Source organism: Pezoporus flaviventris, unplaced genomic scaffold (assembly GCF_033815535.1).
Source record: "Pezoporus flaviventris isolate CSIRO_AGI_PZ_B2104156 unplaced genomic scaffold, CSIRO_AGI_Pfla_v1 ptg000031l, whole genome shotgun sequence".
Taxonomy (NCBI): Eukaryota; Metazoa; Chordata; class Aves; order Psittaciformes; family Psittacidae; genus Pezoporus; species Pezoporus flaviventris.
In genome coordinates, this window is record NW_026892579.1 from 28,213,093 (window position 1) to 28,239,662 (window position 26,570).

The window sequence follows — 26,570 nt, forward strand, 5'->3', positions numbered from 1 at the left end:
TTAAGCCTCCAAACCTCATGTAGATTTTCCTGTGCTTTATAGCTTTTAAATAGCACTAGTCAGGTTAGGAAATCAAACCATACATCTATATGGTACAGCCACATAAATTTATTTGCTGTTGTTTCGTTATTAGGTTTAATTCAATTTGAACCCAGTTTCAGTGCATGGATGGAATTAAATTTTAATGCAAGGACATACTTGCATAGTTTGTAAGGGTAAAGGCATTTGTCTATTTAATTATTGTGGTAAAGGTTTTGGAGTGAATTTGCTATCTAAAAATCATCATTCAAATCGGCTTATTTAATGGGACACATTTGTAGTATTCCATTGTTCTCTTTAAGTATAATTTCCTTCCAATCTTAATCTCTTTGGACTCCACGTGAGCTAAATGTATAAGATCCTACACAGTTAGTTACATTCTAATAGCACAGATCCTAAGATACCTTTTTCAGTCGTTATAGGATATCCAGAAGGACACAAGTCTTCTGCAGCTCTTCTATCTTATCTGCTGGTTTTGTGCAGATCCCTCAGATACACCATGGCATGTCAGATGGCACTAAATACCTGTGTTGAGGCAACTGAATGCAGCACCTCATCATTAGAGCCATGTGTGTATTGCTTTGTGAGATTGATAGTGCTCAGTTCCCCTGACTGTTTCAGCTGGATCACATTATTGATTAGCACATGAACTCAAGCACCTACTTAAGGATCCCATTGCCTAAACTTGAGCATTCAGTGGTCTTTATTAGTTGCCTCTCACATATCTCTAGGAAGGCAACATCAAGCATAACATAAAATTAGGTGTCTAGATCTCAGAATGAATTTTACCTTTTATATCTAAGAAATTCAAGTAACATCTGGACGATGCTCTTAGCCATATGATTTAGTTTTAGGTGGTCTTGCAAGGAGCAAGAAGTTGGACTCAACAGTTCCTATGGGTCCCTTCTAATTTGAGATGCTCTGTAATTCTAAATGGGCCTTTAAATCTCTAAGAGTAAAGGCAGTAGTGATGTTGAAAGCCATTGTGTTCTCCTGGTTTGGAAAAACAAGCAATGACAATCAATAAAATATACAGAAAACTAGACCAGCATAGCAGGCCACATGATGGAAAGGATTTGAAAGATTACATCTTCCCTTATCTTGCTAAAGGTTAGGAAATTTTGGATCAAAACATTCCAATTCCAGTCTAACTTAGGACTGCTAAGTAAAAGAGATTTCATTCTTTCATAGACCTTTGCCACTGTAGCCCACAACAAACATGTTCAACTCTCCGCAAATAATTTTCAACTCATTTAAAAGCCTAGCTTTTTTTAGGTCCTAAAAGACAAGAATGAAAAGAAATTTATACACAGACACAAGCAAGAGAAAAGAGGAAGAACCATTGTGTATGCTGCCGAACAGCAGTAGCTTCAGCTCCAAACACCCTGCTTCCCAGCCCAAGAAATAGACATTTCTGTTTGCACTCAGGGAGTTAAATTACTCCCCCTTCTCAGTAGCTTTCGTGCATCAAAGCATATCATTTATAGCTGAGACAGGAAGTGTTCTGATACTGACTTTGATGAATTGAGGTGCTTTTGCTTTTGCAAGGTCCTGTCCTCTTTTCCCCTTCATTCCAAACAGCTGTTTATCACTCTGAAAGGCTTGTTGGCTGTGCTTTGTTTACATGTTGCGGTCTTATCTGAAGGTTCAGTGAAACAGCAGAGTTTCACAGACTCCTCATTAAGTTTTGCCCAGAAACAGTGAGCTGATTAATGGGGAAAGTGTAGTGCAGTGAGTTTGAAATAAAATTCAAGATTTTGCACATATACAAGACATGGCCTAAGAATCAATCAAGATATACAAGTTTTCATTCTTAGCTCTGAGAGAGAAAACTCTGTAAGTGCTCTTACAGAGGAAAAAATCTGTAAGTGCTCTTATTCAAGGGAATAATTTTGTTTATCATAAAGTGTCACTAAGTTCCAAAATACAGATCTGAAATATTTCATTTTAACTATTTCGAAACATTTTAGTAAGGAGGGCACTAGTAACATCAATGCTAAGTGTATTCTTTATTTAACAATTTCTATAGAATTGATACTAATTTTAAAATTGCAGTTAGTGTTAATACTAAGATGTAAAATAAAACTTTTCCTATTGAGTACATATTTCTTTTACAATAAAATAAACCTAAAATGACCACAAGAAACTTTGTTACTACACTTTTCTTGTAACCATTTTGGTTCAGATGACTAAATACAGACGTCCAGACTTGAAAGTGTTGTTTGCATTGCTACTGTATTGTTGATTATTTTGGGAATAATGTTGCATTCTTTCCTTTCACTTACCACTGCAGCTGTGACTGCCTCGCTGGATGGAAAGGCGCATTTTGCACAGAAACAGTGTCAGTGTGTGAACCTGAGCACGTTCCTCCACATCTGTGTAAGCAAGGTGGTACTTGTGTGCCGCTGCCTCATGGCTACACATGTCACTGTCCTCTTGGAACAACTGGTACCTATTGTGAACAAGGTATGTCAAATGGATAGTACACTGTACATACAGGTATGCTATAATGCCTTGGTGGAAAAGCACAGTATGTTGTAATATATCAATTAAATGTGACACAAAGACCCGAAGTACAAAATAGATTTTATATTAGAAAGTGGTGCTCCGCTCCTTTCTATTAGAAAAAAAAAATCAACAAATCAAAAAAAGCTATGCATTTTTAGATATTGTTTTCTAACTGCCTATTTTTTACACCTGTTTCTTTATTTTTTTTCAAATTATTCAATGAAATTTTCATGGGCAGTGTAGCTGTGATTTGTTAAATGCCAAGAGGACAGAAAGCCTTGCAAAGCAGCATTACAGTGATTAGTTCAATTCCCAAGCTCACATACAAAAGTATGTTAGAAGTCATTCTTAAATTCTTTATTCCATATAAGAATGTGCTTGCTCTATTGTATCTGCTGCAAAGAGCTTTTCAGGGCTCTTTAGATGAACTTTTCAACTTTGAATTCTCATTTCAAGTGAGTGTTTTGAAAGTAATGCCATCTGGATTCAAGGCATAGATCACCAGGGCAGGTGTTATACATGAAGCAGGTAATTAATCAGGTAAACACTCCTGTGTTCTGGTTTCAGAATAGATTTGGATCTTTTTGTGATGGCCACTATTACCAGTATAAATAGCGTATATCTGGGCAACAGAAAATTGTATTTCTCATAGATTGTCAGCCTTTTAGTAATTCCTCTGTCTGGTAAACACATTAGAGAGTTCCTCTCTGGTTTATTTAAAAGATGTGGTTTTATGAATAGGGAGTACGGGTCCTGACCAAACTGTTTGCCCTGTGTTTCACCTCACTCTGTCAGAATAATGAATAATCATGAGATTTTTTTTAAGTGCAGTTTGCACTTTCAGTTGATGGCAAATTGCTAAAAAGCAGCTGCTTATCAAGACTGAACATTTCCTCTTTGGATTGATGGTGGTTATTGGAGCCAAAAGAAAAGGAGACAGAGAGCAATGAACAGCCCAAGGGACCAGGAGAGAAAAAATGGTAATTAAATGATGGGGACTAATAAATGTGCAAGAAAGAAGAGGAAGAAGTGTGAGAAAAAGAAAATGAAATTTATGAGGGAAAAAGCAGAGGAGAATAACAAGCAGTAAGAACAAATAGGACTTTACCAAATAATAGCAACCAGTAAATACAGGAGAACAGTATGGACTGCATGAGGACAGGTCAGGTGAAGTGAGTAAATGGGGCATTAGGGGTAGAACCACAATAAGGAAGACTACTGTGACCACAAATTTGAGGGTGCTTAAATATAAACTGTCAAAAATCAGGCAACTAACTTGCCTAGCAAACATTAAAAATTATTGTCATTCTTTATGAACTATGTACATGGGTGATGACAGTATATCTGCAGCTGAAGACATAACTGTTCTTAAAGAGTAACATGAAGAAACCTGCTTAGAGCAGCAATTTAAACCACCAAGGGTGCAATGACTATCAGCACAGAGATATGGTACATTATGTTTAAGCTTTAGAAGTCAGAGCTGCATGAGCAAGTGTTTGGTACTTGGAAAACTCAGTTAGTACAAAGGTAAACCCAGGGAGAGCAACATCAGTTAAAGAACATAGTTTTAATGGCTCATATGGCCTGAAATTCACAGAGAGGTCCGCTTTCACAATGCTCATTGCCAAAGCATAAAGACTGAGCAATATTCTCAGAATGCTGGGGTAAGATGTGTATTATATCATGTATTTTAGAGGAAGTTAGAAGAAATCAACCAAACTGAAGAAAAAAAGGTAGCAGTTTCAATTATCCTGCATTTCCAACAGACTGTACATGATCAATGAATATTCAGCGAGTAGTACACTGGTATTTTTTGGTCTGACACTCTGAGATCAAATATTTCATTGTACATTTCAACCTGTCAAAGCAAGTGCCAGGACTTGGTTTTGTAGGAGAAAGATCAAGTGGTATAGTGGGAAGGCAGCAGACTGGTGACTGAAGTGCAGCAGGAAGATGCCTATGAAATTGAGGACCTATTTTGGAAAGGTAAGCATCCATTAGGAGCACTAGAAAGAGAGAAGAGGGTTGAAAATTACATCTGAATGGGTCCAAGGAACAAAGCCTGCTCAGGCAAGGCAGCGTAACACATTAATTCTAGAATAAATTAAAGCTCCACTTCTTTGGTGTTCTTTGTTATCCAAACCCATTAACACTCATAAGACAGGATGGTTCTTCAAGGGTGTTAGGTTTCTAATAGTAAAACTGATGTAAACAAATTAAAAGATGATTAATTTATACTGCCAGAATAAAAATTGGTTGTAATGAAATGGGAAGGAAATGGAGTATTTATCTTGGAGTCTTTTTTACTTAGTGTAAACATTGCCACCTGGACGTAGACCACTTTTAAGACTGCTCACATGAAGCAGCAGATAATTCTGTTCCACTGGTTTGAAAAGGTCAGAACTGTAACAGCAACACAGCAAACCCAGCCTAAATCCTGAAGTGCCTAAAGAGCAACCAAATATTGCCAAGATCTGGCACAATGTTAATTCTTAGTTTATTGCTGCCTTAACCGCCAGGATTAAGAATGCAAGGAAAACAGTTTATCTAGGTGTTTTGTTTTTTTTTAACGTAGTTACATTTTACACCAAAATATAATGTTAATAAAAGTGTTTGTTCATTTGACTTAAAGTTTGCAACTGAAGCACCAGACAACTCTAAATTGTCTTCTGATTAAGTGAACCTTCAACCCACATCAGCATGCAATTTAGTGTAGTTATGTCGTTAACACAGTGTTCAAATACAACAGAGGTTCCAGCTCCCAGCACTTAGGGGAGTCTACTGCATGGCTTTGCACACCGAATTCCATCTTATTGTTTAGCACAATGAGTACCTCTGTAATTAGATATCTTAAAGGGTTTCTGAAGAGGGAGAAATCTCTAAGGTACTCGTTTCAGCTCTCCTGTAAGTGTATAGTAGACCTAATCATACTGGCTTCAGTATGATTACTACTTGTGAGAAAAAGTAGTGAAGAATGAGTGTCAAGGATGATTCTTCTTGGGGTAGAAGCAACAACCTAAGCACCTTTTGCTGCAGATAGTTTGATTTATAGCACATTATTATTATATATTTGAACTCAATATCTGTTTCATAACTAATAGTTATTAAGGGATGTGAACATTAAAAATAGGTATGCTATCCATGACTGTCTGCAATTGTATTCTAATCCCTACTAGATTGTGTCTCAGCAGCTTATTCCTCTATAAGAACAGTGTCCCTCTGTGAGGCTAATAATCCTCTCTTTAGCAGTGGCCAGTAATGAAGGTTTAGAGAAAAGTTTCACACAGTAACAATATATGACATCTCCTTGAAGTAGTCATCAACATCTAAACATTTGTGGCTTAATCTTTTTTTTTTTTTTTTGCTATTTGTCTAGTGGATTCAATCACGTCTCTCATCTTGTCATAAACAGTATCACTTCAGACAGTGGAAAACTTGAGCAAAAATAAATTTAGAGTCAGTGAAGTTCCTCTGACATTTTGTTAAGCACTGAGATATATTCACACATAAGCTACAATTCCTCTAGATAGTAAGAATATGAAATTTATGTCCTAGATAATTTACTTGATTCTATGGAGGAATGAAGAACCAGATAATTTCAGATTGGTCAATTGTAAGATTTCACAGGCGTGATAATAGTCTCATTTGAGGACAGCAATGTAATATTCGGAAGACTCTATAGATGGCAGTATTGGAGAAGACTTGTCAGTGGCTAAAATAAACCCAGTGTTGATCACAATATTTCCATAAATTTAAAATTATTCAGCAGTTTTCTTTAATAGGATTAGTTTGTGCCACATACTTTCATAAAATCTATTAAAAGATTTTTTCTTAACTTTAAGGCATCATAGTGAATGCTATTGCCCTTTTCACAAAGAATTAAGTTAATAAATTTCTTCAATTACATATTAGTCTCTGAATTCCATAGCCACAAATACTGCATGGCAATGTACAGCTCTTAAAGAAAGCAGATGTAAAGAGCTTTTCATTATTCTATCTCAATTTAATGAGATACTTCTCAAGCAATAAAGCTATTTCTTTGATGAACAAATGGCAAACATCTTTGGCCATGTGTATCAGCTCAAGTCAACTTCTTGATATTCTGATATCAAATTCCATGATTCTGATACAAGAAATACAGAAAATTTTTGAAAATACCTGATAAACTGTCAGAAAAGAAAAAATAATGCGAATTCTGTAACTAATGCTTTTTCATAGTCACGATAAATGAATGAAAAATGGCAGAAACTGACTTTTGGAAAAAATTTTACGATAAAGGACTTTTTCTTTCTACATAGCCTAGAAATCTACTTGACATATTTTGATTGCTAATGTAAGACCAATTAATTTTCAGTATGACTTAGCTCAAGACTTTTATATGGCAAGACACCTTTCATACAAACACTTAAGCACACATGCATGTATGCATGCATATGTTGAATTTATCTGACAGTGCAGTTAGACTTGCTGGCTTAATGCACTAACTATTTCAGAGTTATTATATGGAAACTTGTGTTTCTGTGTTTAACCATTTAAAGGACAATTGCAGTCACTTGTCAGCTTAGTTTGAGCCTTCTGTTTCCATCAAGCTTTCCTCACAGCTTGAAGCTGCCAACTGCAGCAGGTCCTGTGCTTCCTGTTATACCAACCAGGCCCATGTGGATGGCCTGGAGGTGCTAAAGCATCTCAGTGGCAAAGTGACAAACATGTTTAAGTAACTGAATCCTGTCTTATGTTATATTGAAAATAGTGGGTACTTTCATGCTAAATGTAAGTGCCTTAATGCCAAAATTAATCCCTATTTCCCTGACTTTGATGAAGACCTTTGGCTCACTCTAGGAGACGATCTGGTCTGACCATCTTAAGAACCTGAACGTGCACAGGTCCATGGGACCTGATGAAATCCATCTGCAGGTCCTGAAGGAGCTGGCAAGTAAAGTTGCTAAGCCACTGGCCATCACATTTGAGAAATCATGGCAGTCAGGTGAAGTTCCCGAGGACTGGAAAAAGGGAAATATAACCCCCATTTTCAAGAAGGGGAAAATGGATGACCCAGGGAATTACAGACCAGTCAGTCTCACCTCTGTGCCTGGCAAAATCTTGGAGCAGATTCTCCTGGAAGGCATGCTAAGGCACATGAAAAACAACAAGGTGCTTGGTGACAGCCAGCATGGCTTCACTAAGGGGAAATCCTGCCTGACCAATCTGTGGCCTTCTATGATGGGGCTACAGAACTGATGGACGGGGTAGAGCAGCTGACATCCTCTACCTGGACTTCCCTGTGCTCCAGTTCTCCTCAAAGCACACTTGCACTGTTGTCATACTAAATCCAATCAAAAATGTAAGTGGATATCTCCATTTGAAACTAGATTAACAAAATCATAGATAGATGATTCTTTTCCAATTGCTTTGTCAGGCTGCACCGAAATACTCACAGTCCCACCCAATGCCCTAGTCTTTAGACAACTGAAGGCCTCAAGTGCCAAAATGGTCACAGTGAGGGAATCTCAGACTGGGTGTTTCTTCTTGCAATTTTCATATTGAAAGCATCTTCAGAGATTTCAGTACCTGGAATAAGCTTACTACCAAATGCAGGCATGGGTTCAACATTTGTAGATTTTGTTTATATCCCATTTTCCTAATTGCCTAGTGATTAAGCATTCACTTTCACTATCATAATGCAAATATTTGAACTCATGTAGATGTCATATCCTCAAAGAAAATAATAACCACTGAGCGATTGGGTATGTAGGGTTTTTGGGTTTTGCTTCTATGATCTGATCTCTTCTAGGAAATTTTTGTTTACTAAAATATTCATTAGACAGCTGAAATAGAAATTACCCTTATTCTGGTTATAATATCCACACCCTCAGATGCAGGAGAATCAGATTCAGATTTCTGGTCCAATTGATTTCCTAGTACCAAGGTTTCATTTCTGCTCCTATTACAATTTGTTGGCTCATATAACTTATTCTTTGGCACTCATCTCTTAATATGCGTCGTACTGAAAGACTGAGTTCTACTTTTTTGACTTTGGCTAGTAATAGTTATTTTAGGCTTTGGAAGACCGGAAGTCTCTTTAGAGATTTAGCTATATGCTCCTCAGTGTTACTTCTTAGATAATTAGATGACTATTTAGCTCATAGTAAAGATTGCAGCTCCACTACAACAAAACCAAACAGAACCGTAGACTTCACTTACAAAATTGCAGCAGTCTTCTGTTCCACTATTGCTCAGAATAACTGTTGCCTCATTTTCTCCTCTTCAGGGACAGGAAGGATTACTAATGGCAAAATTACAGCTTTCATGAGTACACTGTTCTTATAGAATCATAGAGTCATATTTGAGTTGTGTTAATTTATACTTCTGTTAACATGCTCTACTTGTTAAAAGATGGAAGTTGAGCTATACTTTTTCCTTTTTTTGCTATATATGGATTAGTTTATGAATTCTGAAGAGTTAGGTCTTCAAAGATTAAATAAAAAGTGATAATTCATCAGAAAAATCCATTTAGATAAGGTGTTTTTTTTTCAGTTTTTCCAAATGTTTGCACAGGAAAAGGAAAAATATGTCTGTGCAACATCAGAAAGCTTTGAGCTACAACCTTAAGTAAATTGCATCTTAAGATTTCCACACAGCCATATTTGTCATTGTTTCCCAAAATTAAAAAAGCAACTGAGAGAGCTGCTCAATCTCTCTCTATGAATGAATGAAATCATTGAAAATTTCTGACAGTGGAGTTTGAAGCTTTCAGACAGCTGTTTATTGCTAATGAGCTGCTAAAGTTGCACTGCAAGTCTGGTCTTGAAGACACTTTTGCTGAAAAGCCTGAGCAGGAGTTTCCTCCTGCCTTGTTTCAGGAGCAGCTTTTAGAGGCTCCTGCCCTTTATCCTTTGCTGATCTACGCTGCAGCAGCATCACGTTCATGCCTTGCTTGGCTATGTTGATCTGGACCTGGACCCTGACCCGCAGACTGATTTGCAGGCTTGACCGTAACTTCTGCCTCATCACTGTGGAACTCCCTGCTTATCTGGCCTCTGGAGCTGACATGACTGCTCCCCCGGCTTGCCTTACTCTGGGTAAGGCTGTTGCTGAAGAGGTCTCTGTCCTGCCAGCCATGTCATAACTCTGGTTTCCTTCTTGTTGGAAACCCTTGTTTCCTTTCATATCCTTTGCCAGTTTCAAACCCTGCTGCGTTTTGACTCCTAACTCCATCTCTGTTCCAATGGCTCTGTATTCCTGCTGGGTGGCCCATCCCTACTTCCACAGCCTCTGTGCTTCCATTTGGATTTTCAGCTCAGTTTTTCATGTTGCCTTTTATACATTTCCACTGTAAGTTTCCTTGACATGCTGAACAGCAAAATGGGCTTGCTGACAGTAATGTGATGTAATGCCATCAAAATGTAGACTGGGATTTGTACAAGCATACCTGTTTCAGTGATGGAAATTGAGCTGCAAGAATGTAACCTAAAAAACTTTGATCATAACAACAGTTATATAGGATATGTGAGTGTTTACAGGGCTGATCAAACAAGGATAGCAGGAGATACCCAGATAACAGAGGGGAAGAAAATCATGCTTCAGCAATAGTACTTGCAGAAACTTTGTGTTCCCATAGCTGTAACTGGTCTAAAGGGATTTAGAGTTTCTCTTGATATCATTTAGAAATGTATAACTTCATCAGATACTACTACTCAGCTTAGAGAAGTGGGTCATTAATCAGATACAGAACAGAAATATTTGCTTAAATGCCTGTTGTGTTTACAATACACCACACAGTGCTGAGCACCCTAGTGAGTAATCAGTAGTTACACAACACAGGTCCTACAAATTCATCTTATAGGATTAGCAGGGATATCCATTCACTTCATTTATTTAAGCAAAGAGTTTCTCTGGAGTAAGCATATGTAACACAGGAACAATCTTGTGGAAGTTTAGCTGAGCTTATTTTCTCATTTTGGGTGGCAAAAGTTTATTGCCAAGATATCAACAGCATTTAACATGGCATGTTAGTTTTGCACTTATCTGCCATAAAAACAAATTGAAAATCTTAAATTGTCTTATTCTTCACCTTAAAAGTTTGTCTATCTATAGATGCAATTTTGCAAAAATGGATTCTTATACTGATCTTTGTGCACTGCAGTAGAGTTAAAGCAGTCTGTTCTGAGATATGGGTGTACATTTCCATGTACCTGTCAAGTCAGACTTCCTCCATGCATACAATCAGCATTTACAGGATCTAAAGATGATAATTTACAAGAAAATTAGAAGGCATTCTAGTAATTCCTGCAGTTAGTCCTGCTGTGTTGTTTCAAAACATGTTGCTTTCTGACATTTGTTAGGATATATTTATTGGAAAAAATCCACCTTTTTACCACAATGGGAATAAAATATTTGCATCTTAGAAGTTTCAGAATGAACTTTATTAAACAGAGCATTTTATTTGGTATGTATCAATCAGATTAATACCTGCTTTCTAAAGCATTCAGACATCTGCTCAAGATATAGGTGTTATTTTTTTATTGCTCTGTTTGCAATGTTAAACCATGGATTTCATTCATTCTCTGAGTGATACTATAAAATTACTCTTTTTCATCCTTGTTCTCTCTCTGCTCCAAGGCTTTTTATTGTAGCAATCTTTCATGTACCTCGCAATGATAAGCAATGTAGCATTTCAATCCTGCTGCAGCTGAACATTTTGCTTTCACACTAGCCTTTGTCCATGCTTTCTTCACAAGCAGTAAAGAAATAACTACACTGGCAAAGTGAGACTGAATCTGACACAAGGACTTCCAGATACCTCATTGTACACTTCACCTGGTATAACCTTTTAAGCAGCAGCGCATTTTAATGTAAGATTGACCACTGTGGCACAGTTACTCCATATGTAAGTCCCACTGTGCAAAAATTTTCTAAGAGAAGGCTGACTTCTAAATGATGCATAGAGCAAAAATGTTTATGTACAAAATGAATTATTATTTCTGATTGATTTTTAAATAAGGAGACATCAGTATAGGCATTAGATATTTAAATATTAATGGAGAACATTGTTTCTTATGCATTGAAAGAATTAAAAGCACCTAAAAATGCGTATGAAAATTATTAAGCATTATTTTGTCTTTTGAAAACAATTTAGTGATACAAGTTACATAACCTAATATGCCTAGGAAGTTTTATTAGTATTTATCTTCCAGGGTAATTGCTGCTCTTAAAACTATTGTTATTTCTTTCAGCTTTTAAGTATAGAGGCCAGGAACTTCACATTTTGGACATTAAGGAATATATTACTACAGACACTACCTAGCCTTGGTACCATAACAGCTACTATGATGCTTAGGATGGAAGTGATTTGTTAATGTATTATGTTTGCATGAGAATGTATACATACGTGGAGTTACAGCTCACCAAAAGCCTGATTCTGATAATTTAAGCATTTCATAAATCCTTACATTTATTCAGAGATTAAAACTTACTTTTATAGACTTGCTGAGAATTTTTGATGTTACATCTATGCACTTTCCTCAGAAGTATTAACTGTGATCTAGTGGTGGAAATGACAATAAAAAAGCCATCCGTATTCTTAGTACCTATTCAAGAGGCATCCTCAAGTCATATGCTGATAACAAGTGAGAGATCTGGATCCTATACAATGGTGCATCTGTCTGCTGGATGCAGTCCACGAGGAACACCATGAATCCTATTCTGAGAGAGGTGGTGTGACAAGTAGACAAATTACAAAATCTTGCAGCATGCTGACTGCATACCAATCTAATAAGTAAGTTCCGTCTGTGATAGGCAATACAAGGTGCAACCGGATGGCCAGTGCTTTCACAGTGCAGAAAACCTGAGTGTGGAAAGATAGACAGCAAAAGGTTGCCTAGGAATGCACTACGAGGACACCTTGAAGGTGTATTTGAATGCAAGCAACTCATTACAAAACTATGAAATTGGAAGAGCAAGAATGAAGAAACCTGTTGGCTTCTCTGAAGAGAAACAGCATAGCTTCAGCAGGAAAACTGAAAACTGAAGGAAGAAGCACTTAGAGTGCAGGAATTTAGCACTGCTGTTAACTAAGTAATAAAAAGCTTATCACACAGAAGTCTAAATATATCCTCCACATCTAAATAGCTAGATTTATTCCTATGATCCCACAAATACAGCAAATTAGCAAGCACTCAATAATGAATTAGCTAATAACTAATATATAATGTTGTTATAATGGGGAAAACTGGAAACAGTTTCAAGCATAGAAGAGTATAATAATTCATCAGTTGGCTGAAGTTTAACCAGCTCAGTTTCTTAGGGGTATATGAACAATCAGCACTGAGTAGAAGTGGTAAGACAGAACAATGGATTTGTGTATAGCTCAAAAGTGTACATTGTAACTTCACTGTAATTGTGCTCCATTTCAGCATAAGGTAGGACAATTTGAATTATCAAGCATCTCAGCATGATTATCCTAAGAACGAATTTCAGCACCAGTTAATGAACACATTCCACTTAACTTGTGCATTCCTATTACACACACAGCAGTTCCTTAAAAATCCTTCACTAAGGTTTTCATCTGGATGGTGAAGAAATCAATGTTTATTCTGACTCCTGCAACAGTATTTTACATTTGAATTTCTAAACAATGTAAAATTTGCATTTACATTTATTTGAAAATGAACACTAACAAGATCACATTTATTTTGCATTACAATGATGGGATTGATTGTTAATGAAAATAAGGCACACAGAAGACAAAACGGCATTGATTTGCTATTATCTGTTTTATTCTGTATCTGGGTTATTTTTAGTCTTTGGAAAGGGAAGATTTGCAAGTATTCTGTACAGCATTTATGAACTATGCAAAATAACTGTAAACGGCCAGTGCCATAAAAATGAAAAAAAAAACCAAACAAAACAAACCCAAACCAAAAACCACCCTTCAGAAAACACTTCCTCTTGTATTTTTCAGATATTTCCATTAGTGATCCATCTTTCAGAAGTAATGAATCATCATGGATGTCATTTGCACCCTTTTATATCCGGCATAAGACTCATATCAAACTGCAGTTTCAGCCTCTATCTCCAGATGGTATCTTGTTTTACACTGCACAGCATTTGGGTACTCAGTCAGGTAAGAATCTTCCAGCTTGCTGGTATCATACATGCAGGTACCTTTATTTTGAAGAAAGGCAGTATATTGAAGTGATTCAGGCCTTCAGTCTCTGTGACTCCCTGTCCACAGTGACTGGGTTTTGGACTGTGAATAATCAAGTTCATCAGAAAAAAACGTAACAAACCATAACAAGAAAAAACATAACAAAATTTCAGACTAGTCCAAAGCCATCAAGTATTTAACGAATTAGTTCAGGAAACCATTTGCCCCTGAAAAGTAACTCTAGCCAGCTTTACGACAGACGTCTACTGATACTGATCCCACAGTTTCAGTGCAGCTATCCTAGGATTCACTGTCTGGGTGTTTGGCCCAGCATTTTAAAATTACCAGAAATAAAGCAATAAAAAAACTGATCAAACAAGTTAAGTGAAAGTGAACAGACTGTGAGAGATTTATGAGTTTTACTGCAAGTTTAACTTTTTATTACATAATGTTGAAAATCTTGCTGGGGCAGCATGCAAAAACATGCAAAAGTTTTGTGTTTGCTAGCTATGCAGGGTGAAAAACAAATCTAAATAAGGTATTTCCACTATTTATATAAGTGTTTTAAACTTTGGTGAACCGTAAAGTCACAGAACACCACGTTGGAAGGCACCTCGAGGATCATCTGGTCCAACCTTTCTTTGCAAAAAAAGTCTATACCAGATGCCCCAGCACCCTGTCCTGATGAATTTTAAAAAAGTCCAATGTTGGGGCATTCACTACTTCCCTGGGGAGATTATTCCAATGGCTGATTGTTTTCATTGTGAAAAACATTCATCTTGTGTCCAGCCAGAACCACCCCAGGAGTAACTTGTGCCTACTACCACTTGTATTTTCCAGGTGATTCCTTGTAACACTGAGTTAAGATTCCTAAAACTTCATGGCAAGAAAACATTATTTGCCAACCAGTGTAAATACATTTTAAAATGTAGTCTTTAAGGTGCAAATCTGTTATAATTACTTTAATAACATGCTTTATATTGCATTTATGTGGTACCTTCCACATTTTTAAACAGAAGTGTTACATACCATAACATGATCTTAGAGCAAAATCAAGCAGTATGTTTTGCAGAACCAGGCCTTTTTAATGAAAAGAAAAAAAAAAAAAAAAAGCACTTAAGTATTTAACATGTATTTTTACATTCCTTTGCCCAAAGATTAAAGCTTTGACACATTTCAATAAACATATTCAAGCATATATGCATAGAAACACACATATGCCCAAGTTACCAACTTCTTATTCTATGCACAGACATTTTAACAGGCTGCTTTTTGGTAAGACTGATAACACATCATACACTGCTGGCAACTCCCATTTGCCTTTGTTCTGATTTCAACCACATGCAGAGAATAGCTTCAAAGAAAAATATATGGCATATCTGTAATACAAATACATTTATTTGCAAAGAACTCTGTCTTCCACAATGAATCTTTTATAATTCTACAGGCCAAATTCTGAGATTCTCAGTGAACAGTTCTCTCCTGTATAAACTAAAGCATTACATGGGCCATGAAAAATAGAAGAGAAAAAAAGGATCTCTCTCAAAAGACTAGTCAGAGGTCAGGGAAGCAGCTAGCATATAAAGAAATTCAGTATCTCTTAGGAAGCATCAAAGAGAGTGCTAAGTCCATTTAACTTGGACCAGGGGTGTTTTAGCATGAGCGTGCCTTCATTCCGTTGCCATTCATGAATGTTTAGTTTGCACAGGAAGAAATATTTTCTTTAAATCATTTTCTAGAATCATAACAATTTCATTTCAAAATAAAACCCATCTTCTACAGAGTAATTTAATTTCTTTACAAATCCCCTACTTCCATTTTCACTGTCCTGAAGTTTTGACAGATTTGGGAAAAGCTAATAGTCTGGGTCTTTATATTTGCTTTCATATAATCCTGTCAAATCCAGATGGAATTAGACTGATGAAAGACTCAGAAGTATTCTTAGCAGCCAGCAGATGTGAAAGAGCTTTCTGTTGGGGATTAGTTTAGAAAGCACTTTAGATAAAGCCTTTTCTCCTACATAGTTATATAAGACTTAATAAATTGATTGCCAAAATCACAGGATTTTTTTTTTTCTTGTAAATTCCCTTTTAATAGGAAGTAATTAGAATTCCTTTTTTTCCTCACTAGGCAATGCTGTTTTTTTTTAAAGAAATGAGCTCTGATTACACAGCCAATTTAGCAATGATACTGGGTGACACAGATATACACTGGCTCGGCTTGTCACCCATGTAAACACTAAACTGGGACCTTCCGTTCAGGGACATGCTCCTGCTGAAAAATCCTCCCGTCATCAAAAAAGAATCTTTAGTAGGTGAAGAAATAAACATGAGACTTCCACTAAAACATTTCCTTATTGCTCTGTTCTTTTCAAAGTACATTACATGCATTTCTAGAAAGGGTGGTTAGGTGGCTATTCTACTTACTCCTCTAACAATGTGATTCCTTCAGTACACACATTTGAACACCTAGCAAATTGGCATAAAATGGAGAACATCTTATGAATCTTTATCTGTTAACAGAATTTCCTGTAATTCTGTCAGTCGCTGGTTTTCTCACTTTGTCAGGTGTTTCTGAATGTGTATCATGAATTTAAGTCTGGTACTATTGATTTCTGCAGGCCCTGAGAAAACCATTTCCAAAGTTTGGCAAAACTTAACACGGCTGGCTATGTTAGTTATAAGCTGGAAAGAAACCCCAATAAGTGAGCTGTGTATGAAGATTTTAGTTTGGAAACTTGCAGATATAATGACAATGGGACTTTTTCCCCTTGCTTTGATTACTTGTTTTATGCCAATGAGGTAAAAATGTGGGAGATACAGATAGCTGTATGCACTGTTTCTCAGTGAGTCCTCTGCAGATAATACAGAATTACTTGTGGAGCTCAGCAGTGTCAGTGAAAGCCAGCCCAATTCACATTTTTTTCAAGTGCAGTGTATCCTATTTCTACCAATGAAAGTCTGATAGCTTTTAATTCAGACAGCGTTTGCCAGGTGCCCATCAACAGCTTGAACAATGAAAAATTCAGTCCATTTACATAGCAACCATTCTATATATTTGAAGGCCTTGGCAATCTGGCTAAAAACGAGTAAGAAGCATTACTATTTTGTTGAGTCACAGCATTACTGAAGCTCTACATTTGTTTATGAAGGTGGATTATGCTGCGGACTGTCTGCACTGTTCCAAAGTCCAGGCCAGGGTGATGGAAAGGTTTGCTCCCTGATGAGAGAGAACAGATATACCGGGTGACTAAGAAGGAAGTCAGGTTAATAGACAGAATGGGATGACTCATACTGAATTTAATACTTAACATTTGGAACAGCAATGCTCTGTCTCTCTTTAACATGATTATGTTACCTAGCTGGTCTGAAAAAAAAACTGCAGAACTTCAACTCCAGATATTTGAGGCATTTCAGTTTAAAACCCTGAAGCATGAAAATCAGAGACAGCCAGTATGGGGGTGTGATATCTGCAGTTTTCTGACATTGTTTATGGCAAAAACAGAATAATGGAACTGGACTGAAATCTTCTGGAAATACTCTAGAAATTTCTAGAATACTCGCATGGGATAAGTGTTGTTTTCATGATCAGAAATAAATTGATTATCCACCCACTTTCAGAACAGCATGGTTAAGTCTTCTCTCTTGGCAGCCATGTTTCTTAGCCAGCAGGGACATTATTTCTGCTTTGTCACTAGTTTTGTGATCATTTCTATGGAAATTATCAACATGAGAAGCAGAACTGCTGGTTACCGATGTGACACTGCCATTGTCCTGAAGTCTATTGCATATGAAGTGTTGTTGCTACCCATTTGCCACTGGCAAGCAAATCAAAATTATGACAGGTACATTGATGTTGCTCAAGGAAGGTTGCTTCTAGCTGCTGAGATATGCCAGGGTGATAGTGGTGACTAAAGGAAGCAGAAAAACTTTCTTCAGCAAGGAAAGCAGCATTTTTGATAGGTGAGGCTGAATGGTCTAACCTACAAATAGATAATCACCCACACCTTCTAGATGCATGAGCATCACACTGCCTGCTGGATTGCTCCGGATCCCAGCTATGCCTTTCTGCTCTGGGGTGGTGCTCCAAGTGGAAGAAACTTACTGCTTACTTACAAGTTCTGGCCTTGTGCTAGAGGATGCAAAGGTAAGGAAAAAGAAACAGAAGTCATAGACTGAGGCCATCAAACATACCTCCAGAGATGCCACCTCAGGGCTTTGAAATGGCTGAAAGAACGAAGTCTATAGATGTTCTGTAACCAGAAAACCACTGCCTACAGCTCTTGAGACACCTTACTATGTAGAAGCTGCTGAAGCACCAAAGCCTCTATTCCAGGATAACGCAGAGGCTTCTGTTTGGTAACACAGGATGAGAAAAACAACAAGCATCAGCTGTCTTACAAAGCTTTATAAAGAAATCCAGACCTTCAGTAGTCCAGGAACTCATCAGTGAGTTTTGAGCAAAGAGGGAGCCCTTATGGAGACTTGTATCTCTGTATCGCTGGGGACATGACACCTGCATCAAAAAGGCGGATGCCACTGACTAGAAGACGGCATTCACTGCTTCCAAAGTTAGTTAAAAGGATGTTTTGGAAGCTTCTTTGGCTTTGCAAAGTAGTGGGAAATCCTTCTTGTTGTTAATTTGTGGTGAAATGTGGGAATAAATTCAGGTACTCTGGCAGGTAAAAAAGGCTTTGCCTCATATGCATACACATGGAGCACAAGAGTACACTTTCCATCATTGTGGGGAATTGACCCTGAAAGAGTAATGTTAAAAATACCAGGCCACTCTCCCTGCCATGCTCTGTCAGCCTAAGATCCTCTGACATCATATCCAGTCCTCCTGGGAAATGTATGGCATTAGGCAGATTTGATAGTGAAGGCTGTAACTGCTGAGATCTTTGCCTCTGCAAAGATCAGCTTTACAATTGTGTAAATTTAACACTATCACATCTGCTATGCATGGTAATACTTCTGGCATGAATAGGACATCCCAAAATATGAGTGCAGCATTCCAGCATGCGTTCCCAACTCTACAAAATTTTGACACATTATGATGTGGATTTCCTATGGAAACATAAAAACATGGTGACCTGCCATTGCTTAAACATGATCCCTTCTCAAGACGGGGATATACATACACACAGGCATGTCTAGATAAATGCTGAACACAGAAGGGCATTGTCACCATGTGGGGAATTTAAAACTTGACCATGTGACTGTAACTAACTTGCTTACAGACTTATGTACTCGTGCAGAATAGTAGCAAGCTGAAATTTTTTGTGATGCATTCAGAATTAATCATTGTAAGTCAAATCAGCAATTTTCAGAATTCATCAAAAGAAGTCATATAAGCAGATGTCATCATAGATAATCCAGATCTCACAGCAGTAGTCAGATACACTTACAAGAGACTTCTCATAAACTCCCAGTTTTAGAAACTTGACTGCTGAGGGCATGGAATTGACTTGGCTTCAGGGAATGCTGACATCTGATACAGAAGCGGGTTAAGACTTGCTTTGGGGACTGTTTTGGAGTGCTGGCTTCTACTGCGGAATAGAGACAATCTGTCCTGAGGTGGAGCAACTTTGACCTTCAGTCATTTGGTGAAAACCCTGAGCTAGGATTTGCAAATAAAAGTGCTATTTTATCTCCAGAACAGTTCCTTAAGATAACACCTGCTACAGAATGCCTATCGCCTGAGAAGACAAGGAAACAACCTTTAATCATTTGGGCTAATAAAAACCCTTCTATTTTACTCAAACACGGAAGATGAGGAAGGAAGGAGCATCAGAACAGAACTGAATGCTATAACTATTGAAGATTTTGTTCAACACCCAGAGTCTTGAGATGTTGGAGTTTCAAGACTCAGCTAAGCCACAGTAGCTTATATCTAAAGAAGATTCAACCTTATTGATAAAGATTGCCTTACAGTTCCTTGCACACCATAGAATCATAGAATAGTTAGGGTTGGAAAGGACCTTAAGGTCATCTAGTTCCAACCCCCCTGCCGTGGGCTGGGCAAAGACTTGTGTACACAAGAAAAGAACAATGAGTGCCTACCTCAAGTGTCCTCTGCTTTTGTTTTTTGTGACACTACTGATTGGGATAAATAGTCTGTATTGGAGGTGATGCTAATCTGAAAAGCTGCAAAGTCGTGTGTCCTGTGTACTTTCTAGTATTTTCTAGAAAGTAAGGACCATAACATCTAGTCCAGAAAAACTTATCTCTTTCTGAAGCAAACCTCCTCAGAAAGGTCTTTGGTTCCAGTTACGGTTGTACAGGACATGTTTGAGTAAAGATAAAACTGGAACAGTGTTCATGGCCTCCCATATTGAGACTGACCAGAGGGAAAATTCAGTAGTAAGAATGTTGTTTGTTTAAAATAATGGATGAAATTCTTATGATGGCATAGGCCTGCACAGGCTGCAGCTGTGCAAGTTGTCCCTCAGAGACATGGGACAACTGAGGCCCCTTGTTGAAAATGTCACTGGTTGCTAAAGTGAAGAGAAACAAAGTCCATAATTTGCCTTCACTTTGAGAGGCAGTTTCACGGACACCGAGCACACAGCACTTCAGAGTCCCAAAATGTTTTCAGCCAGTTGTCCCTGCGTAGTGCCTACAGCATGATAAATTTCATGAAGAAATACTGAGCTGAACCCCAGGATCAACGTCCACATGATTAAAATTTATCTCAACACTCTGCTGTTCTTCCCAAAGACTAAAATAGCAAGTCATCTGTGAAAAGAGGGGCTAACCAAGGAAGAAAGAAAGTGCCTTGAGAGCCTCAGGGAGAGCTGAAAGTGGAAAGTGCCATTTTTTTGTTCATAACTAGCAGAAAAGGAAGTTACTCCAGTTTGAAGAGAGGCCTCAAATATGTGCTAGACCATAATCCAGAGGGCTCAGCCAAAACCTCTCTTTACATTGTAGATTGTAAATACTATCTACAGTGTAATCTAACTCAGACTTCCTCTTGTAGTAAGACACTCAAACTGACTGCAAGTACCCTAAGGATTAAGGTCCTGATAAAAGCAATAGACAAGCAGGTTATATACACTGCTCAAACAAACAAGAAAGATGAGTGCTTTCAAACTATGTGATGAAAAATAAAGTAAGCTTAAAGCCACATCTCTGAGCAAGAGAAACAAGCGAAGGTAATTATTTTCTGAAAAAAAAAAAGGCAGAAACAAATAAGGTACTCAAAAAGAACACTAAACACTGGGAAATAAATCACATAATCACAACTGGAACTAACTAGCTACATGGAAGTGCCTGCTATTGTTGGAATGGAGCTGAAAGGAGGAAGAGCCTTCTCATTCTTCCCGTGGGTGTCTGGGGCTGGGAAGGCAAGGCACTATGCATGCGCTCTACAGCCACTAACATATTGAAACATCTTAATTGAAACATCTGCCCGAATGGGAACCTGAGCAATTACTGCAAACAGAAATACGATTTTAGTAACTTTCGCAAGCCTCCAGTAAATTAAGCCATTCATTTTTAACTTCACTAAAGGCAGTGTAACTTAGAAAATTAGAAATACTCAAAAATTAAACCCTCAAGAAAACAAACTTCATCATTCCATTAACAGGTCCACTCTTAAGAATGCTGAATCTTTAAGGAAATTGTACTTTCCAAATTTACAAGTATTTCTTCATTAGAAAAATACTACATGAAACTTAAGTTTTACTAGTAGCTATTAGGAACAAAGGTTTACATTAAAATTTAACAAACATTATTTATCAATTTAACTGATGGACTTAAAAAAAAACCAAACAAACCAAAAAACCCTAAACCCTGATGGCTACTATTTCCAAAAGCAATATAAGAAAAAGTTAAATTGCACAGGCAAATATCAGTAAGTTTGTGAATGTGACTTCCATTTGCAGACTCTTCTGCTGTCCTCTTCTTTCCCCCTTGTCACCTTCTCCTATCAGACCCTGTCTCTGCCCGTATTTTCGTATCAGCTCCTGTTTCCTAACCATTCCCAGCTTTTCTTCATGTTGTAGGTATACTTCAGAGTGGTATTCTCCTTCTACATTGCCTGTAAGGCCAGGTACACCAAGAGTACAAGAAAAGATAACTCCCTCCTAATACTTCTTGTCATAGAGTCCTCCAGTTCAATAAAAGGTTTATCTGTTTCTACAGCTGCCAGATTATTAAACCCAAAAAATTCCTGCTGTAAAAAGCAGCTGCAGGGAAAGCAGAGTACATTTCATACAAACCAACCTTCAGTGCATTAAAGTGACAAATCTATCAACCTTTATTCAGCATACAGAAATTAAGAATATTCTGGCATTTGTAGCTTTGCCAAAATTTCTTTTCATAGGAACACCACCTCACACTCCCTGGATGCCAACATGATCACATTCCCTCCTAGCTCACAGTTACCTAAGTCTCTGAACAAGGAAAGCTTCTCAGAAGGTCAGGCTTCTTACTTTGAAGCAAACACGAGGTCAGTTTCCAATAATGAAAAAAATAAAGGGACACAAGCAGCTCATCAGGGAACGTTCCCCTTTGTGTTATTTAGATACAATGATGATACAAGATTGCTGAAAATTAATTACTGATTTGAAGCACAGGTATGAAAACATCAGGATTAGGAATTTGCTGTTGTTCAGTGTGCCATCTCTAAAAATTAAAACTATTTTATCCTGCTTGTTACAGGTGACTTCTTATGTATATCATTAGTAAATGGATTTATACAGTTACGCTACAATCTCGGAGACAAGACAGTCATCCTACAGACCTTTCAGCAAGTCCGTACAAATGGAAGTATATGGCATTCACTCAAAGCAGGAAGAGTAGGCAATGAAGGCTACCTGGACCTGGATGGTGTGAACATTACTCATAAATCTAGTCCTGGAATGAATGCACTAGACACGCAGACAGACTTTTTTGTTGGAGGGGTGTCCTCCTTAAACCTTGTTAATTCAATGGCAGTAGAAAATGAACCCACAGGTTTCACCGGTTGTATAAGAGAAGTTGTTATCAACAACAGGGAACTGAAGCTTACTGTGACTGACCCCACAGGTGGAGCCAATGTTGGTGACTGTGATGGAACAGTTTGCGGGTACACAGTGTGCAAAAATAATGGAACATGTAAAGCTGAAAACTCAGGCTTTTCTTGTTCTTGCCCACAGGAGTGGACAGGGAGCACATGTGAACAATCTATTCACTGTTCACAACACAGGTGTGGGTCTCAGGCGCTCTGTATTCCTCAACCTACTTTGCTTTCATATTCCTGCATGTGCGCACTAGGCTGGTCAGGTAAATACTGTGATAGCAAAATCCATTTTTTTATAGCAAAGTTTGTCGGCAACTCCTACATCAAATACACAGACCCTTATTATGGAAAAAGAGACCTCCAGCATAGCCGCATTTCTTTAAATTTTACTACCAATCAATCCGAAGGCTTAATAGTATGGATGGGGAAAGGTGAAGATGAAGATAATGATTTCCTTGCCATTGGTCTTGCCAATGGAACACTAAAAGTTGTGATTAATCTTGGAGAAAGAATCTCTGTTCCTCTAATTCATACTAATTACTCCTCTTGTTGTGACGAAAGGTGGCATTTCATTACTGTAGTTCAAAACCAAACTTGCATTAAGGTTTACCTTGATGAGGAGCCAATTCTTTTTGAAGATATTGATCCACACAGAAAATACACTGCTTTAAACTATGGTGGTATTTGTTATTTTGGTGGGTTTGAAATTGGCAGGGAAGTCAATACAGTCACTGCAGGGCTTTTTCACAAGGAATTCATTGGTAAAATTAAAGATGTTGTGCTCTTCCAAGACTCCAAGAAGATTCAGCTCATGAAAGCAGAAGGGTATAATGTTTACAATGGAAATTACAGAAATTAACTGAAAAACTGTGTAAGTCTTTAAAAGTGATAAATTTTCTTTTCCTCCTGTTTCTTGTAGTAGCAGTCAGTGTAAGACTCGGGAACCAACATATGAAAGCACTTAATAATTATCCCTAATTATTTTTTTTAATGTTGAGTATTAATAGTTTGCCTAAAATGTCATCAGACGTTTTACTCAGAAAATTACTTCTATATAGTCCTTAGTATTTACTTTAAAATAACTGGAAAGTCTGAGGTTTTTTTCTTTATTGTTCTGGAAATAGGTGTGTAGACAAACAGGTAGTAATTAGCTTATAAAGCCAACCATCACTCCAGTATTAACTGGTTGTTGCTTTATGAGCAGACAACTTACCTGTTCCTCCAAAACTCTTAAATTCCATTAGAATGAAGAGTTTCCCTTATGCCATTTTAACATTAAGGGCAAGTGTAAAATTGGGAGGGGACGGGGGGGGGGGAACGGGAGCGAAGATGGGAAGAAAAGGTGTACATGGGATAAAAAGCTCGTATTTATTGTAATGAGATATTTTCTTTTTAATCACAGTATCTGTAATTACTTCTTAACTCCACAACGATTATTCTAGGCAACAAAGTTGTTCTCCCTCCAAGCTGAGTTTCTTGTCCATTGGGTATGTATTTATGTAAAAGGACAGAACTTTAGCCTGTTATCATACTAAAATACTCCATTTGAAGAATGATCTTAAGAGCAGAAAATGTATTTCACTTAATTACTGACGACAATAAAACATACCTGATGGTTTTGCACAGCAGAGATCTCCCTTATTTGACTACAGGAAAACTTTTTGGTTTAACCATTCACAACTGGAATGTGGGAACCTGGCTGTCTGCCTACAACTAACTTCTACTCCCAACAGCTTGAAAACCACGAAGTCTAAGAACTGCTTTGCTTTAGGTGTCTGGCTTATGTGTTCCTAAAGGAAATTTTGAGATTTTAATAGGCAAAGGTTTGGGCCACAGTAAATTGAATTTCCATGACTATATTCTTCATGAATTTACAATCTCAAAAGTAAATAGAGCTCTTCATATGTAAATGCAAAAATTCTATTCGCTTCTGAAAAAAACTCAATTGTACTTAAGTGAGCAATAAAAAAAAAACAAGTCAAGTTCTATTTTAATGTGCTTAATGAGGGACTTATAATGGTATCTTCATTTATCATTTGACCACTGGCTTATTATCTAAGTAAAATTATTAAATAAAAATAATAGCAATTGATTCCTATCTTTTCCTTTTTTACTTCACTATTGCTCAAAAGCACACAATCAATCATCACCTCCTTGCATGGTAATTTTCTGAATACAAGGCTTCAGTGGGTACCCATCAACAGCAAGTAACTATTTCTAATTTGTTTTCTGTCTTTCCATAAAGCAGATATGGAGCAAAGACAACAAGCACAGTAAAACTAGGTGACACACATTTGTTTCCACGTAATCAGTATGTAGCGATGAATGCACTGCCAAGTCAGTGATGGATGAGTTGAAAATAACTAATGGAGGGGGGGTGGGGTGATGGAACTAGCCCCAGATGTTTTAATAAGCACCTGCCAACAGCTTTGTGAGGCTCATTATATCATCTTCAGCTGCTCTGAGCCCTAAAGTGACCAGCCTGATGCAAAAGACCTTCTTCCCCTTTCCCCAGCAGGCAGCTCATGAAGCCCACTTGGCATCTGAGGTGCCCTCAGATTCTTCCCCTCTTTCACTTAGAAGGGCCTTTTATGGCCACTTGATGCCAAGGGAATGTATTCAGGGCTTATCTTGTTCTCTCTGGGGCTCCTGGTGTACTGCCAGTTCCTCATCAGCACACTCTATTTTCTGTGGTCTGAGCAGTGTTTCAGTGTAAAACTAGTAATTGGAGCACCTCTAATACGAGTGCTGGAAGGAGAGTGACTGAAGACAAAATCCTTTATTCCTGTAGTTACAGGATTTATTCCCATTACACCAACTCAGATTCTAGGACCAAATCCTGGAAACTGTTGCTGCTTGTTAATTTAAAATCTTAACAAAACTCTCCCTCAAAAGCTGATTTACTGTGACTCTTTTCGGATTCTACACACATAAGGCAGGTAGCAAAGCACTTGGCAAACCTGGAAAATGTTTACATAGTCTTTCCAAATAAACTATTTCTGGTAGTTCTGTTAGAAAGCATTCCCATCCCTTCTGTACAGACAGTTGCAATTTTCACTGCTCCCAGTTTAGTTTTGAAGCGCAAATGAATGTGAATATGAGAAATGGATCACCAGTGGACGAGAAATAGACTACTTTGGAAGAGGTTAAAAGAAAACCTTTACAAACAGAGCTACTGATTTTAAAACTTCCTCTAAAAACCAAAACAATGCTTTGATGCACTTCTACGCCTAAAAAACTGTGATGTAAATATTTAAAGAACACATGCATAATACTGCCAGATATATTCAATGGCACTACTGCCATACAGACCATGGAATACATTTGGAAAAGACTAATTTAATCACATCATGTTATTAAGCTATAAAAGTGTAATATTGTTTCTAGTTTCCAAAAACTGAGAATGTTTCTTTATGCATCTTCTCAACTATTAGAAGCATTACCTAATAACACTCTACCACCCCTTTATTCCATGCAAGATTTTTCATTTTAGTCAGTTTGACAATGAAGCTACCTGCAAGGTATCCAAATGGAATTTTACCTTAAAATGTATTCATAATTAAAACTAACAATTAGTATGCTGTTAAACTGGAAAGACCTTTCTGGAAAGAAGAGGTGTTTCTACAGCAAAGTGCAAATGCTACATCAGTACGTAAGTGATGTACTCAAAGTAAAATAAAAAACAAAACACTGAAAACCAGAACAACAAATAAGTTTTCCTTTATATGGTGGAATATTTCTGTTGTTTCTGACAGACTCAACAAAATGACCAGTGTATTTTAAGAAGTGTAAGAGCAGGACATCTTAGTTTGTCTTCAGGTTTGCATCTTTTCTGGCTTTCTGGCTGGCATCAGTGGATAGCAGTCACTGCAAA

General features: G+C 37.5%; 1 protein-coding gene across 1 annotated transcript in view; it reads left to right on the plus strand.

Moving 5' to 3' along the window:
• Positions 1–23,647, plus strand: part of EYS (eyes shut homolog) — an 828,128-nt gene extending 804,481 nt beyond the window's left edge. Inside the window, exons 46-48 of the mRNA XM_061460547.1 lie at positions 2,333–2,505; positions 13,508–13,669; positions 22,357–23,647. Coding sequence (XP_061316531.1) covers positions 2,333–2,505; positions 13,508–13,669; positions 22,357–23,555 — 1,534 coding nt within the window. The 3' untranslated portion in view covers positions 23,556–23,647. The remainder of the gene's footprint in view (positions 1–2,332; positions 2,506–13,507; positions 13,670–22,356) is intronic.
• The last annotated feature ends 2,923 nt before the right edge of the window (positions 23,648–26,570 follow it).